The 17,424-nt window shown below is 41.8% G+C and overlaps 2 protein-coding genes and 1 long non-coding RNA gene across 4 annotated transcripts in view; 2 read left to right on the top strand and 1 right to left on the bottom strand.

Annotated features, from left to right (window-relative positions):
• Nucleotides 1–375: 375 nt before the first annotated feature.
• On the top strand, nucleotides 376–4,044 carry POLR2D (RNA polymerase II subunit D). Its single transcript, XM_081913234.1, has 4 exons — nucleotides 376–602; nucleotides 1,891–2,071; nucleotides 2,825–2,920; nucleotides 3,480–4,044. Exons 1-4 carry the CDS (start codon nucleotides 536–538, stop codon nucleotides 3,556–3,558), a joined length of 423 nt encoding a protein of 140 aa, XP_081769360.1. The 5' UTR covers nucleotides 376–535; the 3' UTR covers nucleotides 3,559–4,044.
• Nucleotides 4,045–6,616: 2,572 nt separating this feature from the next.
• WDR33 (WD repeat domain 33) overlaps nucleotides 6,617–17,424 on the top strand; it is a 53,021-nt gene continuing 42,213 nt past the window's right edge. For both annotated transcript variants that reach the window (XM_081912513.1, XM_081912512.1), the window contains exon 1: nucleotides 6,617–6,775. The gene's annotated coding sequence lies outside the window, so the exon portion shown is untranslated. The remainder of the gene's footprint in view (nucleotides 6,776–17,424) is intronic.
• LOC309369464 lies at nucleotides 11,527–12,234 on the bottom strand. The gene is made up of 2 exons (XR_014168157.1): nucleotides 12,123–12,234; nucleotides 11,527–11,891 (listed from the first exon to the last, which is right to left on the bottom strand). It is a non-coding gene; the product is annotated as an uncharacterized lncRNA (long non-coding RNA).

Below are 17,424 nucleotides of genomic sequence, written 5' to 3'. Positions count from 1 at the left end.
GTACTCCAAGACGCTTCAGCGGGGTTTCAGCTCTGCGTTGCTTCCTGGCCTAGAAACCTGCTTCCCTTGTGAGGAGCACTAAATATATACAATTTTAAAAAATTATGGTTGCGGGCGATCGGGCGTTGTCTGTCAGGTCTGGAATCATTTACTGACAGGATCTTGCTAACAATCGCGGGAACCGTGTAAACCCCACTGGATTCACGCTTCGCAATCCTGAACACACTTGCTGGGGAGTAAGCCGTTCTGAACGTGATGGCATTTACTTCGGAGTAAGGGGATCCAGTGGGAGCGGGCGCTTTGAGGCCTTGCGACCCTATCGCTCTCCTCCGCGAAGCTGCTCCGGAGAGAGAACTCGCCATGTTCAGTATAGCTCGACACACTTTCCCCCCTTTCTCTTTCCTTCAGCACAAGCCGAGGCGGCATCCGGGCCGACTCTTTCCCCGCCAGAGGGCGTCGCGGGCACCTGCTCAGGCCTCCTTCCTTCCTTTTCCGGCCGGCCGGGCGCTTCGGGTTTCCGGGGCTGGCTGAGGCGATGGCGGCCGGAGGCGCCGATGCTGTGGATGTGGAGGAGGATGCTTCTCAGCTCTTATTTCCCAAGGGTGAGCGGCTGGGCCCTCGGGGGGGCGCAGGAGACGCGTGGCGCTCCCGGCCTTGTCCCGGAGGAGACCTCGGCTTGTGAGGGAGCAAAGAGGCAGCAGGAGCCTTGCCTGGAGGGGAGCAACATTCCTCATTCTTGGCTGTAAAAAGCGCTCGTGTATCGCTAGCCTCACTCGCACCATACGTTGAAAGCGACATGGTACCGCTTTAATAATAATAATAATAATAATGGTTCCCCGCCGCCAAATAATTCGGGGAGCTGTGGTTTGTTAAGGGTAATTAGACTGGTTAGGAGACACCCCTATTTCGCCTCACGGAGCTACGGTTTCGGAGTGATTTTAACCAACAGTTCTTCACAGGGAACTATGGAAATGCTGATATGGGGAATAAGGGTCTCGGCGCCCTTAGAAAAACTACAGCTCCCAGAATTGTTTGCGGGAAGCCCTGTTTGCTTAACGTGGCACCATACTGGTTTTAAATGCACGGTGCGAATGTGCGTTTCATGCGAGTCTTCCTCTCCGCTCCTGTTATCCGAGGGAAGTGTGCAGCAGTTTTGAAGTTGAGCATCTCTGGCCCTTCCCTGGATGGGAGGCTGTTTAGTATTCTGTTGTATGCTACATATACAATTGTTATATAAACTGTAGATAAATATATGGCTCTGTTTCTGGAGTCCATGCCATGCAGTTACTTTGATTGTTGGTTTATAGTTCACACTCTCAGAACAGCTGCCTTGAGCAAGCAACAAAACAGTATGTTTGTTTGTTTTGTTTGCTTTTTGTCTTTCAAAGCAATTTGAGGCCCTTTTTTAAGATTCAAGTTTTATATATGCTAGTACTTTGGAAATATTTTCACATTTACATGTGTGTTGAAGTATTCTGGAGAAGCATATGACTGTATTGCACAAATAATTGAGCTGGAGAATGATCTCCTTTTTGTAAATTTGGCAGGATGGGCCAGATAATTATTATTGTTTTTACATCAAGAGGCATAATCTGTGTATAACTGGATCTTAATATGGGGTAGTAGAATAAATGGTACCACTTCAATCACATGTTTGAATGCTCCCACAGGTACAGCAAAGAGAGGATTCATCTAGAATCTTTCTTTCATATGTTTTCTCAATTGAGTGAGTCGGTTTTATGTGTCAGATCATTCAAAAATAGTATTCTCTACCCACCACCTGAAGTGCTACCGCCATATGTGTACCCCAGCTTAAGTGTTACCAGTGGTGGTGTGTTTCTCTGTGCCTTTTGAACTATCAGTTTCTTCCTCACCCATCTTTGCATATAGAATTTGAGACTGCCGAAACCCTTCTAAACTCAGAAGTGCACATGCTTCTTGAACATCGGAAACAGCAGAATGAGAGTGCAGAAGATGAGCAGGAGCTCTCAGAAGTATTCATGAAAACCTTGAATTACACTGCTCGCTTCAGCCGCTTCAAAAACCGGGAGACTATTGCTAGTGTCCGCAGGTGAATAATTTTTCAAATAAATTATTATTTTATGTCAAAGCACTCAGATAAACCCTATGTTTCAAAGTTGTTATAGGCAATGGGTTGATACTTGTCCAAGCAGTTTCTTCTTTGTAATTCTGTATATTTCCTCAGAAGTAAGTCCCATTGAGTTCAATGGGGCTTACTCAAAGGTATGTGGGAACAGAATTGCTGCCTAAATAGATGTAGAGTTGGTACTTACTTACATTTATTAAAAGCAGTGTGAATTGACAGAAACATTTGGAAATCTAGTGGGTTCCCTCTTGTTGATGGGAATGCCATCCTTCTGAAATCCTAACCAGATTTGTTAAAGAAGTAACTTTCAGTTAAAGTGATCTATCTAGGAATACTAATTTTGGTGGAGTAAATAGTAAGCTACTGTTACTTTTTCTTTGAAGCATGTTACAATATAAAGCCATGTATTTACTTTTAGTATTTTTGTGATACTTTTCTGTGATCTTTTCATAGACTATATATATACACCAGGCATAGGCAAACCTGGCCCTCCATATGTTTTGGGACTACAACTCCCATCATCCCTAGCTAACAGGACCAGTGATCAGGAATGATGGGAGTTGTAGTCCCAAAACATCTGGAGGGCCAAGTTTGCCTATGCCTGATAAAAATAAATCCCTAATCCTTTTTGAGTAGCTGTACTGTTTTTTCTGCAACTTCTGTTCTCTTCTGTATTCCATTTTTTACATACATAGTTTATTTTATTTGTTCCTGCAGTTTGTTACTCCAGAAGAAGCTCCATAAATTTGAATTGGCGTGTTTAGCTAATTTATGTCCTGAGACAGCTGAGGAGGCCAAAGCTTTAATTCCCAGGTGAGTCACCCCAGGTGAAAGGATTCACTTCATGTTCCAAAGGGTTTGTAAAGCATGAACAACTAAAAAGTCAGAGTAATGGTTCTACAGTTGGATTTAAGGTTAGCATACCAGCCAGTTAACTGGTCAATATATTTTCAATTGACTGCCTATTATTTTGACCATGATCAAGCATCTCTTGAAGCCCTGATGCTTGAAGAAGTGGCCTGCTGCCTATTTAGCTCAACTGTCTTTTAAAAACTCGTTATCTTTTTTAAATAATTGCTGCTACTATGTTTTGTTTTTATTTCTTTTTTAAATGTAATTTATAGATTTACCTTTGTAGGATAATGCCCAAAAGTACAACCCACATTTGCAGAAATCTTACCTGCCATTGGCTACACCGAGACAATCCTCCGGACCATAATCAAATCAGATATGAGCCCTGTGCTCTTAACACTCCCCCTCACCATGCAACTTAATACATTATTCATAGTTTTTCCCTTTCAGGAAAGCTTGAGCATTAACCCTTAAAAAAAAAGAGAGAAAAACTTAACCATTGCTTGCTCCTGTCTTTCAGCTTAGAGGGTCGGTTTGAAGATGAAGAGTTGCAGCAGATTCTTGATGACATTCAGACCAAGCGAAGTTTTCAGTATTAGAAGGAACAACCAGACCCTCCAAACTCTGAACATGGAAAAAGAGAAATCTAAGAATGTTCATTTGTTTCTATACATCTTTGGATCAGTCCTGACTTATCTCTCAATAGAAAAGAGAAGCTGGTGTAGGGTGATGACATGCTTTTAAAAAGGGTTTCTTAGCTCTTTGGACTTGTTGAATGAGTTGGCAAGACTAATGTGGCATGAGCCACAGAACTCTGAAAAGTTTGCCTTGATTAGTTTAATATTTGTTTCCAAACTTTGTCTTCCTCCTGGGAATATACAAAATGTTTATGGGGCAGACAGAATGAACATACATGGCCCAGAATGAACATACATAGGAGAAACTTTTCCTATTATGTTTTGAGAATTGTAATAGTAGAATCAGGATAGATAAATTTGTGTGGTTTTTTTTATCAAAAGCCTGAGTTTTTCTTTTCAACAATAATTTTGTACAATTGTTTGTGAATTAAAGTATAGTATTTCTAATGAGGGGTCTGTGATTTGTGAATGTTCTCATTCACTCATTGTTTATACAAAAGTCCTGTTGCCTTGAGGAAATACTCTGCACACAAGGAGCTGAAGGAATTTGTTGGATTATTAAACTGCATATAATATTTTTGCTGTATGTTGGTAAATTGATGTAAAGTTATTTATTGTATACATACGTTGCTATAAACAATAATTGCACATACAATGTATGTATGTCGGAGAGAAAAAAATAATACTTTTGTGTTTTGGGAAGTGTGACTGGAAATGTCAAACTGAGTGAATGAGCTACCATAAGTAGCACTTCTTAGTTTTGTAGTGTGAAAGGAAACTGCTGGCAGAATCATGGGGCTCATAAAGGTAGAAACATGATCCATTCCCTACACTTAGGCGGAAATGCACTAATGCTGCAGAAATTGCATGTTACGTCAGTCAGCTGTCATAAATGATAAGATGTCCCTCATCCAGCTGGCAACAGTGACTGAGGAATGAATTGGCTTACTCCATTCCCTCCACCTGCAGAATCACTTCTAATGTTATTTTATTTATTCATTACTTTTATTTATTAACAGCATTTATATGCCACCCAATAACCTTATCCTACAAGCATTAAAACATTAAAATACAGCAATAAGCTGTTAAAGGTTTGTTGAACTAGTCTCTTTACTCAAACCTGACCAAGTGAATAAAACAGGCGAAAGTCAGGAGTCATAACCTCAGCATTTAGTAAAAAATATCAGTGTGTACAGAAGCAAACAAGTTGAAGCAATCTTCTTTCTGCTAGACAGTAACCAATAATCATCACTCACAAGCTGCAGCAGTGGAATGATTACACTGGAAAAGCTTATATATGAAACCACTTGTTTTTGTACCAAAAACCTAGCATTAATTTGTCAAGGAGTGTTAAGATTTTTTTTTAAAAGACGTAAAACCTTGTAAAATTCGGTCTGATCTCAATCTACTGAGAATCACATTGAATTTTCCCCCCCGTTGAATCTTGCTTGAAAACTACTCATGCAATACCACCAGTCATAACATCTTCCATAAGCTTTTTATCTTGTGCCTGAAATATGTGGGGTTTTTTTTGGGGGGGGGGCTGCCCAATTGTTCTGCATAATGATTTGTAAACATAAAATCCTAAACTTCTTGGATTCTACCTTTTCCACCTCTCTTAGTAAAAGTTGGAACCCTCTGGGCTATTCCAATGCAAATATTAAACTAAATTTAGGGAATGAGAGCTACTTTATATCACACTTCTAGTGGCCAGATTCTTTTGCCCTTTTGGAGATGCTTCCTATTCTCTTAGTTCCCTTTCCAAATTGTGTGTTGTGACACATTAGTGTGCCAGCTGCAGCGTGTAGGTGTGTCCCTATACATTTCATTATTAAATTTATGTATGTTTCCGTATCTCTTATAAGGGATTAGTTTAACCTCCAGTTTGCTAGTAAAACTGAATTACTGTGTCACGAAATGATGCTTGTATAAAAAGTGTGTCACCAACATGAAAAGTTTGGAAAGCTCTGCATTAGTTCCCAGCCATACCAAGCTGAGGCTTTTAAATTGTCTTGTGCAGAAGACTGATTACCAACTGACAGAGTAGGCAGCACATCTTTTTACTGCCATGGAAAGCAGGGATTGCGTAGTTTGACTGCAATAGAAGACAGACCAAGGGCTGGTGTAGATTTGTGCTCGTTACTGGAGCATATATAAGGGATACAAAGAGACTTAGAATGTGGCAACCTTGCACCGCCCTGTCTCACTCCATTGGCAATACACACCAAGTTTCCATAAGCAGTGTGGTCTTGATACTTCACCTCCATTTGCACTGGCTACCTATGGCCCTTTAAGCTGTTTTGTTAGGGTTACCTTTACCTTTTTACCTGTTATGGTTAGGATTGGATCCTTAACCCCCTAGTTTTTATCTGCTGCAGAAAATTGTGCAAATTGGCCTTCCTTCCCATCTTGTATTTTTACATCCCAAACCTATGGAATTATTAGGCTTGCCTAAGTCTACTGACTGCATTAGAGATGATAGAAAACCATTGAGGTATTATCTTGATTTCTTGTGATGATTGAGATAACGCATTTATTAAACTACTTTGCGGGCTTTTTTATTGCACCATACAACCCTCTCCTCTTTAAAAACCGCTTTTATGTTTGCTTTCTCTCTTCTCTCTGCACCCCCAATCTTGGTTTTTCCTGCCAGGACATCAAGGGAGGGGGGCCTGTGGTCGGTCAGGTGTCATTGGGCTCCAACTTCCACCATCCCTGGCCATTGCCATGCTGGCTGGGGCTGGAATCCTCCTTTTCTCATTCCTCTTCTGGACTATAATCAGCACAGACATAATCCTTCTAAAAGTCAAAGAATCACCACTATTTGGAGACCTTTTGGGAAGTCTAATAAGGGTTTCAGCTGCCGCTCCGGCTCCCCGGCCTGCTTTCCATGGTAAGCCCTTCCCTTTCCGCCACAGCAGCCGGAAACCCGTCTCAAGAAGATGTCGTCACTTATTCAGAAGAGGCACGCGCATGCTCAGCGCCTTCGCTCTCCTCCCTCCCTTTGGCTGGCCCCTCACACGCGCGCGCGCGATGACGTCGTTCATGTGCACCGCCTCCGGTCGCTGGTGGGGAAGATGGCGGATGGTGGCGACGGCTCGTGAGGCAGCAGCTTCCGGGATAGACGAGCTCTAGGTTTTTGGGCCCCGCGTACGGGGCTCTTGTGAGCGGCTGCTTTGTGAGTTTTTCTCCTTGAGGCGATTGGCGGTGGGGAGGCGGGGGTGCGGGAGGGAAGGAACCCCGGCGACCCGGAAGACCGCCGCGGCTTCCGCCATCTTTAGGCCGCGAGAGGTGCCGCTGTTACGCTATTGGCGGCGGAGGGGGCCTGTGGCTGAAAGCCGGGGTAGGAGGAGGACGTTGTGAGGAGAGCGGGAGAGAGGCCGGCGTGGGGTTAGGAACGAAAGTTTCAAAAGAGCCGCAAAGTCTTCAGTCGAAGCCCGGTAGGGGAAAGCCGACCATCCATCTGCCCTGCTGTTTCGGGCGCAATAAGTAATTTCGGCCTCGCCCTAAGATCCACAAGAGTAGCTGAAGAGTGCCTTGGGTGCAGGGTAGCAGCTGTGTGGGGGATCGGCGCTTTGGGATCCTTTCCACTCAGAGCGCCCCTCAGCCACTCACTCGCTAGGTGTCCCTAAGATCAACGCCGCCTTACCAACCTCATCTCGTTTGCAAAGGACGGGTGTGTGTGATTATGATAGGCCACCTTACAGGGGTGTTGTAAGGGCCAATCACTTGTAGATGTGTAGGACGCTTTAGGGACCTTTAACGTATGCTAGGTAGATGATAAATACAAGCTTCATATAATTATTTTGGAGTGTAACTTCTTGGTGTACAAACATGCAGGGTTTCATTTAGAGACCTTTAATGTATGCTAGGTAGATGATAAATACATGCTTCATATAATTATTTGGGAGTGTAACTTCTTGGTGTACGAACATGCAGGGTTTCAAGTAGCATTCGATTTAAGCAAAACAAGTAGCACCTATAACTGTAAGAACAAGGTCAGGCTGTGTTCCCGAGTGCACTATTTGGCAGAAGCTCAAATGATTACAATGGGACCTAATTTGAATAAGCATGCATAGGATTGCGCTGTTGCTGTCAGTTGTTAGTTTAAGAGCCGATAAGATGTATTAACAATGCAAACATATTAGATATATATTTCCATTGTGCAGGAATCTTATGAATATGTTAGGAAAGACTAATACTTTTGCATTTTTTAAATGTTAGAACAGCATATGCACTGAGAAATTCAATGCAAGTTCCAGAAATTGGTTAGGATCAGATTTTTTACCAGTTACACTCTTACGTTGAATAAGTACTTGCTAATTTATTTTATCAAGAAGTCATGATTCCACAATTTTCAAAAATACTCACTGTGTGAGTAGGGCCAGTGTGTGAGTAGGATCATGCTCAGACAACATTCCTGCCATGTACTACTTGACATACATGCATTTGTTATAAAAGTTTGTATATAAACATTTGTTATAAAGCCTGTAACTTTCTAGTTTCTAATATATTCAGTATTAAAGTAAATTTCACATGTTCTCAGAACACAGGTATCTACTTTAGAATTAACTGAAACTTAATACTACAGAATGTTTCAGTTGTGTGAAATGTTTCAGTGGTGCAGGAAGTTAGGATGTAAGTTTACTTTAAAACTTACATCCTACCTTCCTGTACCACTGAAACATTTCACACAACAATGTTTGAGATAAACATTACATTTTTGCTGGTAAGCCATAGTTTTGTTCATTTCTAATGCTTATTAATCATACATAGCTTACACTTCAAATGGAATAGTTTAATCTGTTAGTTGAAATAGTAGCTAACATCTCAAATATGTAAATATGATACCCTTTGAAATAGTCATGTATTAAATTCCATGTTACATAATTCTGCGAAAGGAATTAGTTTGACTTCTTAATTTTGAGCTTTTATTTTTATTCCTGAAATTTGGATATAAAGCTAATTTGTATTAATTGCATGAACAGTTTTCAGTTGTTCTGCAAACAAATCCAATGGGAAGTGGAATGCCCAGAGAATGCATAGTTGGTACACTTACTGAGCAATCCTAACTAGGCATGGATATATGCAAGGATTTCCAGGAAACAGACACACTGATGTCTATATTATGTAAGTTGAATTGCACCCTAACTGCTGCTGGCCATGGTGGCACAGCCAGAGTTTGGGGGTCCAGTATAAACCTTCATTTTCTGACCTTTCCTTGCCTCTAGTAATTACAGTTGCTTTTTTGGTGGTGTAAATTAAAGCAAATTCTGTGCATGGGACAAATGAATGAATGAAATTAGGGCACCATGTAACTTTTTTATCTCTCTGTTCAAGACATCCATCCGCACCCTTAACATACACTATTTTGTCCTTTAATTCTGGTAGCTTATTTTGCCTCAATAGGGCTCTCCCTTTGCCAGAGTTAGTAGATATGCCAGAGTAAGTAATGTGCACTGGCCAAAGTGTGCAGTCAGCAAGTGGAGAGTTATGTCTCATCCCAATCTCTCCCACCTGGTGTATCTGAGGGTTAGGATTGCACATTTAAATTTTGACATGTTGAAATATTCACTTTGTCAAACAAGCTATGATGAATACCATCACATTGCATGCTCTCTTTAGTTATCCATATGTTAAAAAAAAAGCAGGAGTATCAATACTATCCACTTGAATCAAACTTGCTCTATAATTTTTTTAAATTACAAGTTTGCTGCTCATTAAGTTATGCCTTCACTTTACTGAAATATTCTAACAATGCCGGGCAAACCCAGTAGTGACTTTCTGCTCACAGAGGCTTGCTTTCTATGAATGGAAGGAATTTTGGTCCCACAGAGACTTTCGTAATGGGAGAAGTGATTTTTGATAGTTCTCCTTTCCCGCCTTCAGTGCCCTTTCAACTGTTCCAGAGGGATCTCCAACCCTCTTGAATATATTTGAATGGGGAATTGGCAAAAAGTTCTTACCCACCCCTTCTTCAGTCAGTGGATGATAGGAGCACCCTTCCTGTGTCCAGAACTGGATCTAACCTGCTGGTTTGCCTCACAGACAGTTCCTCTCTGCTTTATGGAGGAAAAAACCATGCATATATTTACTCAAACTAATAATAATAATATTTACAGGATATCTAAAAACATCATAAAAGCAACATCATCAAATAAAACCCTGATACAGGAATGCCTTCAGGTGTCTTCTAAAAGTTGTGTAAGTCTTTAAAAAAAAGGAATATTGTTTATTTAAGTTGTGTAATTCTTTATCTCCTTGACATCTGAAGGGAGGGCATTCCACCGGGAGGGTACCACTACCGAGAAGGCCCTCTGCCTGGTTCCCTCTAACTTCGCTTCTCGTAGTGAGAGAGCTAGCAGAAGACCCTCAAAGGAGAACCTCAGTGTCCGGACTAAGGGATGGGGGTGGAGATGCTCCTTCAGGTATACTGGGCCGAGGCCATTTAGGTTGCCACATGCTCTGTTACTGAGAACTTTATCAGTTGGAGTGCTGCTGTTCCTGACTGATACTTTCAAAATGTCTTCTGTTTGGAAGTCCCTTACCAATGGTTTGCTCCACTCTTCACCCCATCCTGCATCAGAATGCAGAAGGAGTTGAGGGTGATTCAGGGTATACCATTGTTTGGTCCGGAAGATGTCTAACTTTTTTCTCTATTTTTTGTTGTGGTCTTGTGGGTCACCTCAAGGCACACAGGAGATCAGAGTCATTGTTTATTTTAAATAGAATTACTTGAAGATCCAATTAATTGCAGAATTATTTTATTATAAGCACAATATCTTTAAGACTATAATCTGAGCATAAAAAATTAGAAAGGCCCAACTAATTAGATGAGGAATCAAATCTAGCAGATGCATATTACAATTTTGAAATTTGTCTCACAGTTTCATCATTCCCCTGAAAATGAGATTTGGTGTGACTTCTTAAGTAGTTGTCTTCAACAGTGTATTGAGACACTGTGAAGTGAGGTGATTGTTGTACTAGGTTTGAGAAGATCCAGTTTCCAATCCCTGCTAAGCCATAAAGCATTTTAGACCAGTCACTTTTTTTTTTACATTTTTTTTTTTTTACATTCCAGGATCTAAAGGTTTTAAATAAAAACACATTACAACAAATTTCTCTGAATAGAACCAGTTACTTGAATTATGGCTTTGCAGAAAAGCTGGCTTTCTAGCAGTCTTCAAGGAGCCTGCTCCAGAGTAAGAAAGAAGCCCTGGGAGTTGCAGTCTGTAGAGATTTAAAACCAGTTTGCTTCTAATTGTAAACAGTTAGTGTCTGGGGGAAATGCCTGGCTTTCTGAAGTTAGATGGGATTCATTATCTTCCACCTCATTCTACAAATATTTTGGAGAGCTTCATAATTAAGTTACCTTCTGCACTCTGGCGAGATTATATGAGGGCACGTACATTGTTCCTAAGACATGCAGGGTTTATAATAAGAAAATGACAAAATTCAAATTGTCTGCAGAACAGTTCATTGAAGAATAAAATGGGATATTTCACTTCGGACATTTGTCTGCGTAAAATTCAGGTCTATTTCTATTTAAAGAAAGTGATTGCACATGAAGAATAAATATTAATACGCGAGAATCCTGACTAGCAGCACAACCCTAATCATACCTATTCAGAAGAAGGTCCTATTGAATTTAATGGGGTTTACTCTCAGGTAAGTAGGGCTAGGATTGCAGCCTAAGCAACAAGTGCTAGGATTTAGAAATATGTTGAACTTGCTCAGGTGCAGATACCAGGTGTGTTAAACTATGCCATGAACACTTAAAGTCAGATTTCAGTGGTACAGCATCCCACACTTAACCCCTAAAATGGGACTTCTCTCAAGCAGGAAATGTGAAACATAGTATTCATCGGTGGACTAGCTTATGTGCAATCAAATTACTGATTACCGTATTTTTTGCACCATAGGACGCACCGGACAATAGGACGCACCTTTTTTTAGAGGGGGGAGAACAAGAAAAAAAATTCTCCCCCTCTCTGCCCAGCGCCCCTTCAGCGAAGCGGCAGGAGGCGCTGCGCAGAGAGGGGGAGAACTTTCCCCCTCTTGTTTTCCCACTCTAAAACAAGGTGCCGTTTAAGGTGCGTTCAGGCGGCTACCTTGGAAGCCTGGAGAGCGAGAGGGGTCGGTGTGCACTGACCCCTCTCGCTCTCCAGGCTTCAGGTTCCTTTCGACCTGCTCTTTGGGGCTGATGGGGGGAAGCCCACCACCAGCCCCAAAGAGCAGGTCAGGGAGCAGTGGAAAGGCGCAGCGGAGAGGCTCCTGCCATAGCTGCGCGTCACCTCTCCAACCGGGAGAGGGTCGCAGGGGGCTGCTTTAGCCCCGCACGTGCTCTCCCGGCTGGAGAAGTGACGCACGGCTATAGAGGCTCCTGCCATAGCCGCACATCACCTCTCCAGCTGGGAGAGGGTCGTGGGGTGCTTCTTTAGCCCCGCGCGCGCTCTCCCAGCTGGAGAGGTGACACGCGGCTGTAGAGGCTCCTGCCATAGCCGCACGTCACCTCTCCACGTCACCTCTCCAGCCGGGAGAGGGTCGCGGGGCTATGGCGTCTTCGCTCCATAGGATGCACACACATTTCCCTTTCATTTTTGAAGGGGAAAAAGTGTGTCCTATAGAGCGAAAAATACGGTAATCTGTTGCAGAGAATCTGTTCGAATCTGCAATATTTTTACTAGTAATATTCATTATAATCCATCAATATTCATTTATAGCAGGATGCTAAAACCATGGCTTGTATAAGTGCCCAGAGGCAAATTAGTGTCCTAAGGTCATTGTTCAGTGTCTTTATAAACTATTTGGACAAAGGAATTGAGAGGATACTTGTCAAATTTGCAGATGACACCAAACTGGGAAGCATACCGTAGCTAATGCCACAGAAGACAGAATCAGGATTCAGGATCACCTTATCAAATTGGAGAACCGGGCCCAGACTAACACAATGAAATTCACTAGGGGCCAATGTAAGGTTCTAAAGTTAGGTAGGAATAATCAGAAAACAAAAATATCAGATGGGCACATGGCTTACCAGTAGCACATGTGAAAAGGATCTAGGGGGTCTTAGTAGACAACAAACTTAACATGTGTCAATAGTGTGATGCAGCAGAAAAAAGCAAATGCTATTCTAGGCTTACCAACAAAAATATAATGTCCAGGACAAGGGAAGTAATAGATCACTCTATTCTCACACCTGGAATACTGTGTCCAGTTATGGGCACCAAAATTTAAGTAGTACATTGGCAAGCTAGAACGTTTGTAGAAGAGGGTAACCAAGGTGACCCAGGGTTTGGAAACCAAGCCTTATGAGCGAGAGCTGAGGGAGTTCCAAGGAACCTGAAAAGGAGGAGCCTAAGAGGAGACTTGATAGCCACCTATATATCTATAGGGGTATCTCATGGAAGATGGAACAAGCTTGTACTCGAGCTAATGGATTCAAGTTACAAGAAAGATTCTGTCTAAACATCAGAAAGAGCTTTGTGACAGTAAGAGCTGTTTCACAGTGGAACAGATTCCCTTGGGAGGTGGTGGGCTTTCTTTCCTTGAATGTTTTTAAGCAGTGGTTGGATGACCATCTGCCACAAATGTTGTAGTTGAAATTCCTGCATTGCAGGGGTTGGACTAGATGACGCTCGGGATTTCTTCTAGCTCTACAATTTTATGATTCCATGATTCAAAGGAACAATTCTGTGTACTTTGGCTATAATTTTACTATCTATATGGTGCTACAAATGTGAGGTCCAAGCACCTCCTTTCTTCTCATTTTTGAATTTACTTATTTCTGGTTCTCAAAGACCCAACAAAGCATCTTAAAAGGAAAATATACTGTGCTATATTCGTTCCGTTCCGGAGTCCCATTCACATCCTGAAGCGAACGCAATCCGCGACTGCGCGGGTCGCAATTCGCCGCTTCCGCGCATGCACGTGACATCATTTTGACCGTCTGTGCATGCGTGAGCGGCGAAACCTGGAAGTAACGCGTTCCATTACTTCTGGGTCGCCGCGGAGCGCACCCCGAAAGCGCTCAACCTGAAGCAACTTCAACCCTAGGTATGACTGTATGCAACTTTCACACAGGTGTTTTTGTGCCCTTGCTGATGCAATTCCAGGATTGATGTTGGTAACACTGGTTTTTTTGGAAATTTTTCTGGTGTTCTAAATATATTAGAGTCTGAGTTAGCTTATTTACACAGTACATGGTATAATAATTTTGTTAATTACCTATTCATATATTTAGTAAGCATAACTAAAAAGAAATTCTGATTTTATGTGCTATATAAATATATCAAAAAAATCAATTTGCCAAAAAATATTTTAACTGAAAATGCACAATCTTATTTGAAATTTATATTTAAACAAATCCAAAACTTTAGTTGGAAATTATTTTTACTGTAACAGTTATAAATATTCCCCAGAATGGAAACTCTGTAGTACAGTGGAACTGTTCGACTTCCAAAACATTCGTAAACCGATGATCAAGGGGTGGTCAGCAAAATCCATTGAAAAAATGGATAAACATGCCTTGGAAGCCGTTCAACGAAAACATTCACTTCCGGGTTGTTGATGTTCAGGTTCTGAATTGTTCGTCGATGGAGACGTTCAGGAACTGAGATTCCACTGTATATACCATAGTTACTTTAATGCACCATCAAATCTAATGCGCACCTCAATTTTCAGAACCTTGAAACCAAAAAAGTATTTGCTGGCGAATGTAAATGTGCCATTGAATCTAATGCACACTTTAATTTTTGCAACGTTATTTGGCCAAAAAAGGTGAGCATTAGATTTGAGTAAATACGGTACTTCCTTATATTGATTACAGTTTGGGGGGAAAAATAAGGCACAGGAAACTTATCATACTAATTTCAACATACTTAAAAAAACTACTTCATCTTCATATTTGACTCTTAAAGCTAGTAATCTGAAAAAGTTATTTAAAACTTTGAAACTGCCCAATTTTCCTATACAGTATCAGACATTGCTTGAAATAGAAAAATCTCTTTAGGATTTTTTCCATTACACACAATTTTATGTGGGAACTTTGGTGGTAGAGAAGGAAAAACTAAATAGCAGTAACCTGAGTAGTGAAAGAGAAGATCACTAGTCACCTCTGCTTAATTCTTTGTAAGACAGTTCAGATGAGTGTGATTGGTTGGTCTGCACTTAATGCAGGTAATGTTATGTAAGGCTGTTTAGCAATTATTTCTGTACTGAGTTTGTAGGCTGTAGAAAGCCAGTTCTAATACTAGTGTTACATGGTTTCCAGCTTCATTGAGATGTTAAGTCTGTGTGAGCAGCTTGTACACATTGCTCCATCCCTTTGGATACTCTACCACCAAAAATGAATGCAAATAATAATAATTTGTTATTTTATAAAAAGTAAATGATATATATAAAGCAAATACATAGGGTGTTTCTTCCCCCAAAAAACAGATTGCCTAACAAAGTTTTCAAAAATCTACAAAAAAATCTTTTACAAAAAAAGACTTTTTTTTTTACTTGTGTGTTGGCACTTTCAGCTTGCAATCGCAACAGTGTTGCGCAGAAGAAAATTTGCCACTACTACATTTTCCATTGACAAAGACTTGTATAAAAAAGTATTGTTGCAAAAAAAGAAATAAATCCATAGCATAATGAATGAATGATTAATTTTTGTAAAGAAATGGTCCCTAGGAAGTATGTATGTGGTTGGCCTGGGTGACATATTGATACATCACCCAGGACCAATTTGAGGGCCAGAGTGTGATGGTGCTTTCACCTGGTGGTATATCAGAGGTGAAACTACCACTGTTCCTGAGGTTTCACTGGCAATGTACCATTGGGTGAAGGTGCCATCACGCGCTGGCCCTCAAACCGAGGGAGGACTAAGCCATGAGGTACCTTGGCATGCCAGACATTGGTGGTAGAGGGAGTCCCTCCACTGCCAGAATGCGGAGGAACAAGCTCCACCATGGCTTAGCATGTCATCTGAACCGAGGCTTATGGTTATCCTGTGTTTGAAGTAACCACAAGCTGTAACCTCCTGGTGTGATATTTATGCAACATATCTACAATGGAAAACACTATAAGGCAGTGGTGGCCAAACTTGGCCCTCCAGCTGTTTTTGGACTACAACTCCCATCATTCCAAGCTAACAGGACCAGTGGTCAGGGATGATTGGAATTGTAGTCCCAAAACAGCTGGAGGGCCAAGTTTGGCTACCACTGCTATAAGAAGTTTCCTATGTTCCTAACACAATGCACTTTTTATCATTTATAAACTGAACAAACTAAATGAAATCTCAGTTTATAAAGGACAGCATAATATTTATAGGAAGATAGTACTGTACTACTGGTACTTAGTGTTCATCATTTATATAAAACTTTTAATTTTATAAAGTACTCTGTAATCTCTATTGACACATTCACAACAGCTCTGATCAGGACACTTGTTTCTTTGCTACAGATTGGAAACTGGGGAAGATTATTGCCAGGGAACTGCCATCAGCTCAGAGGCGAGAGATAGAGGGGGAGATGTGTTACAGAGAGCCTCCGAAAATCTTGTAAAGCAGTTCCTCTTCCGGTGAGGAGGAAAGCCCAACCTCCCATGGAGAAGAGGTGCCAGGGGCAGAGGATGCTAGAGAGAGCCTTAACACTGTGCCTGAGCAAGCTGGAGAGGAGGGAAGCACACCCCTGCCATCCCCGGTCATGCACAGTAGTTTGAGGCGCAGGGAGGGGCGGAAAAGGCGCAGGGTGATGAAACTTATATGTTGGGGGGGGGTAAAAAAAAAGATCGCTCCTGGATTCTGCTAGCAATTGAGCCAGACATAAACTTATGACGCTCTTCACTGTAAATAGTTTGCACAAAATAAAGCCTGTAAAAGACAGGTCGGAGTCCTGCCTGGTTACTCTTGAGCAACCACAAGAGCATCTGACAATTATCTTCCATGACCAAGGTGAAGCTTGAACCCAGACAAGACCTTTGGTATACCCACTGGCTTCTTAATCCATGTTAGCTATATTTTAGCTAAACAAGTAGCCTCTTGCAGGTCTTTTACATGACATCAAAGTTGTTGAAATTTGACATCTGAATTTTCAAGCAGAAATACAGCAGATGACTAATTTGGAACTTAGGCATTTTAACACTGTTGTATTGCAACAGATGGTTAAATGGTTTCATATAAATAATAACTGCAAAATTATTTCACTCTAGCCTGTTTCTTGAATCTTGTAAATTCTGTAATTATAAGCTGTTTAGAACAAAGATGGGAAATGGTACTTGTACGTACTAAATAACTGGAATTATCATTTTTATAGTTTGGTTGCAAAAGTAGTTGTAATGGTTCTAGGGGTTGCTCGTGCGTAAACCGGTGCCACACCTGGCTGGGTAGCCTGAGTGAACCTCTTCTGTCTGGACAGCCACTTGCCCGTGGCTGTCTCAATCGCTGTCAGAATCCGTCAGTGGGCGTTTCTTGAACTTCTTCCAGCAAAGAAGCTCTTTGATGCCTAGTCTCCTCTTACTCTCCCTGCGCGGAAGCCTTCTGAGCAAGGAGGGTGTGGGCAGTGAAGGACCCTTACTCTCCCCGCTGGTCCCCAGCAAGGAGTCATGGGACCGCCTCACCGATTCCCCCATCTGCCCCCCTTCTCCACTGGTGGTATGCTGATTCCCTTCCCCAGAAGATGGGCTGCCTCTCCCCATCCCGGGATGCTCTCTGGAATCCCTCTGGAGCCCGCTCTCTCCCTCCGGCCCTGATGTCAGTTCCCTGACAGTAGTCTAGTCCCTTTTGTTTAGAAATGGCTTGCCATTGATATTATTGGGGTGACCCAGAAGTTTAGTTTTCTT

The sequence above is a fragment of the Podarcis melisellensis genome, assembly GCF_964234715.1.
Source record: "Podarcis melisellensis genome assembly, chromosome: 5".
In the NCBI taxonomy this organism is placed as follows: Eukaryota; Metazoa; Chordata; class Lepidosauria; order Squamata; family Lacertidae; genus Podarcis; species Podarcis melisellensis.
The sequence above is the reverse complement of the archived record's forward strand: the minus strand, read 5'-3'. Positions and strand labels throughout refer to the sequence as shown.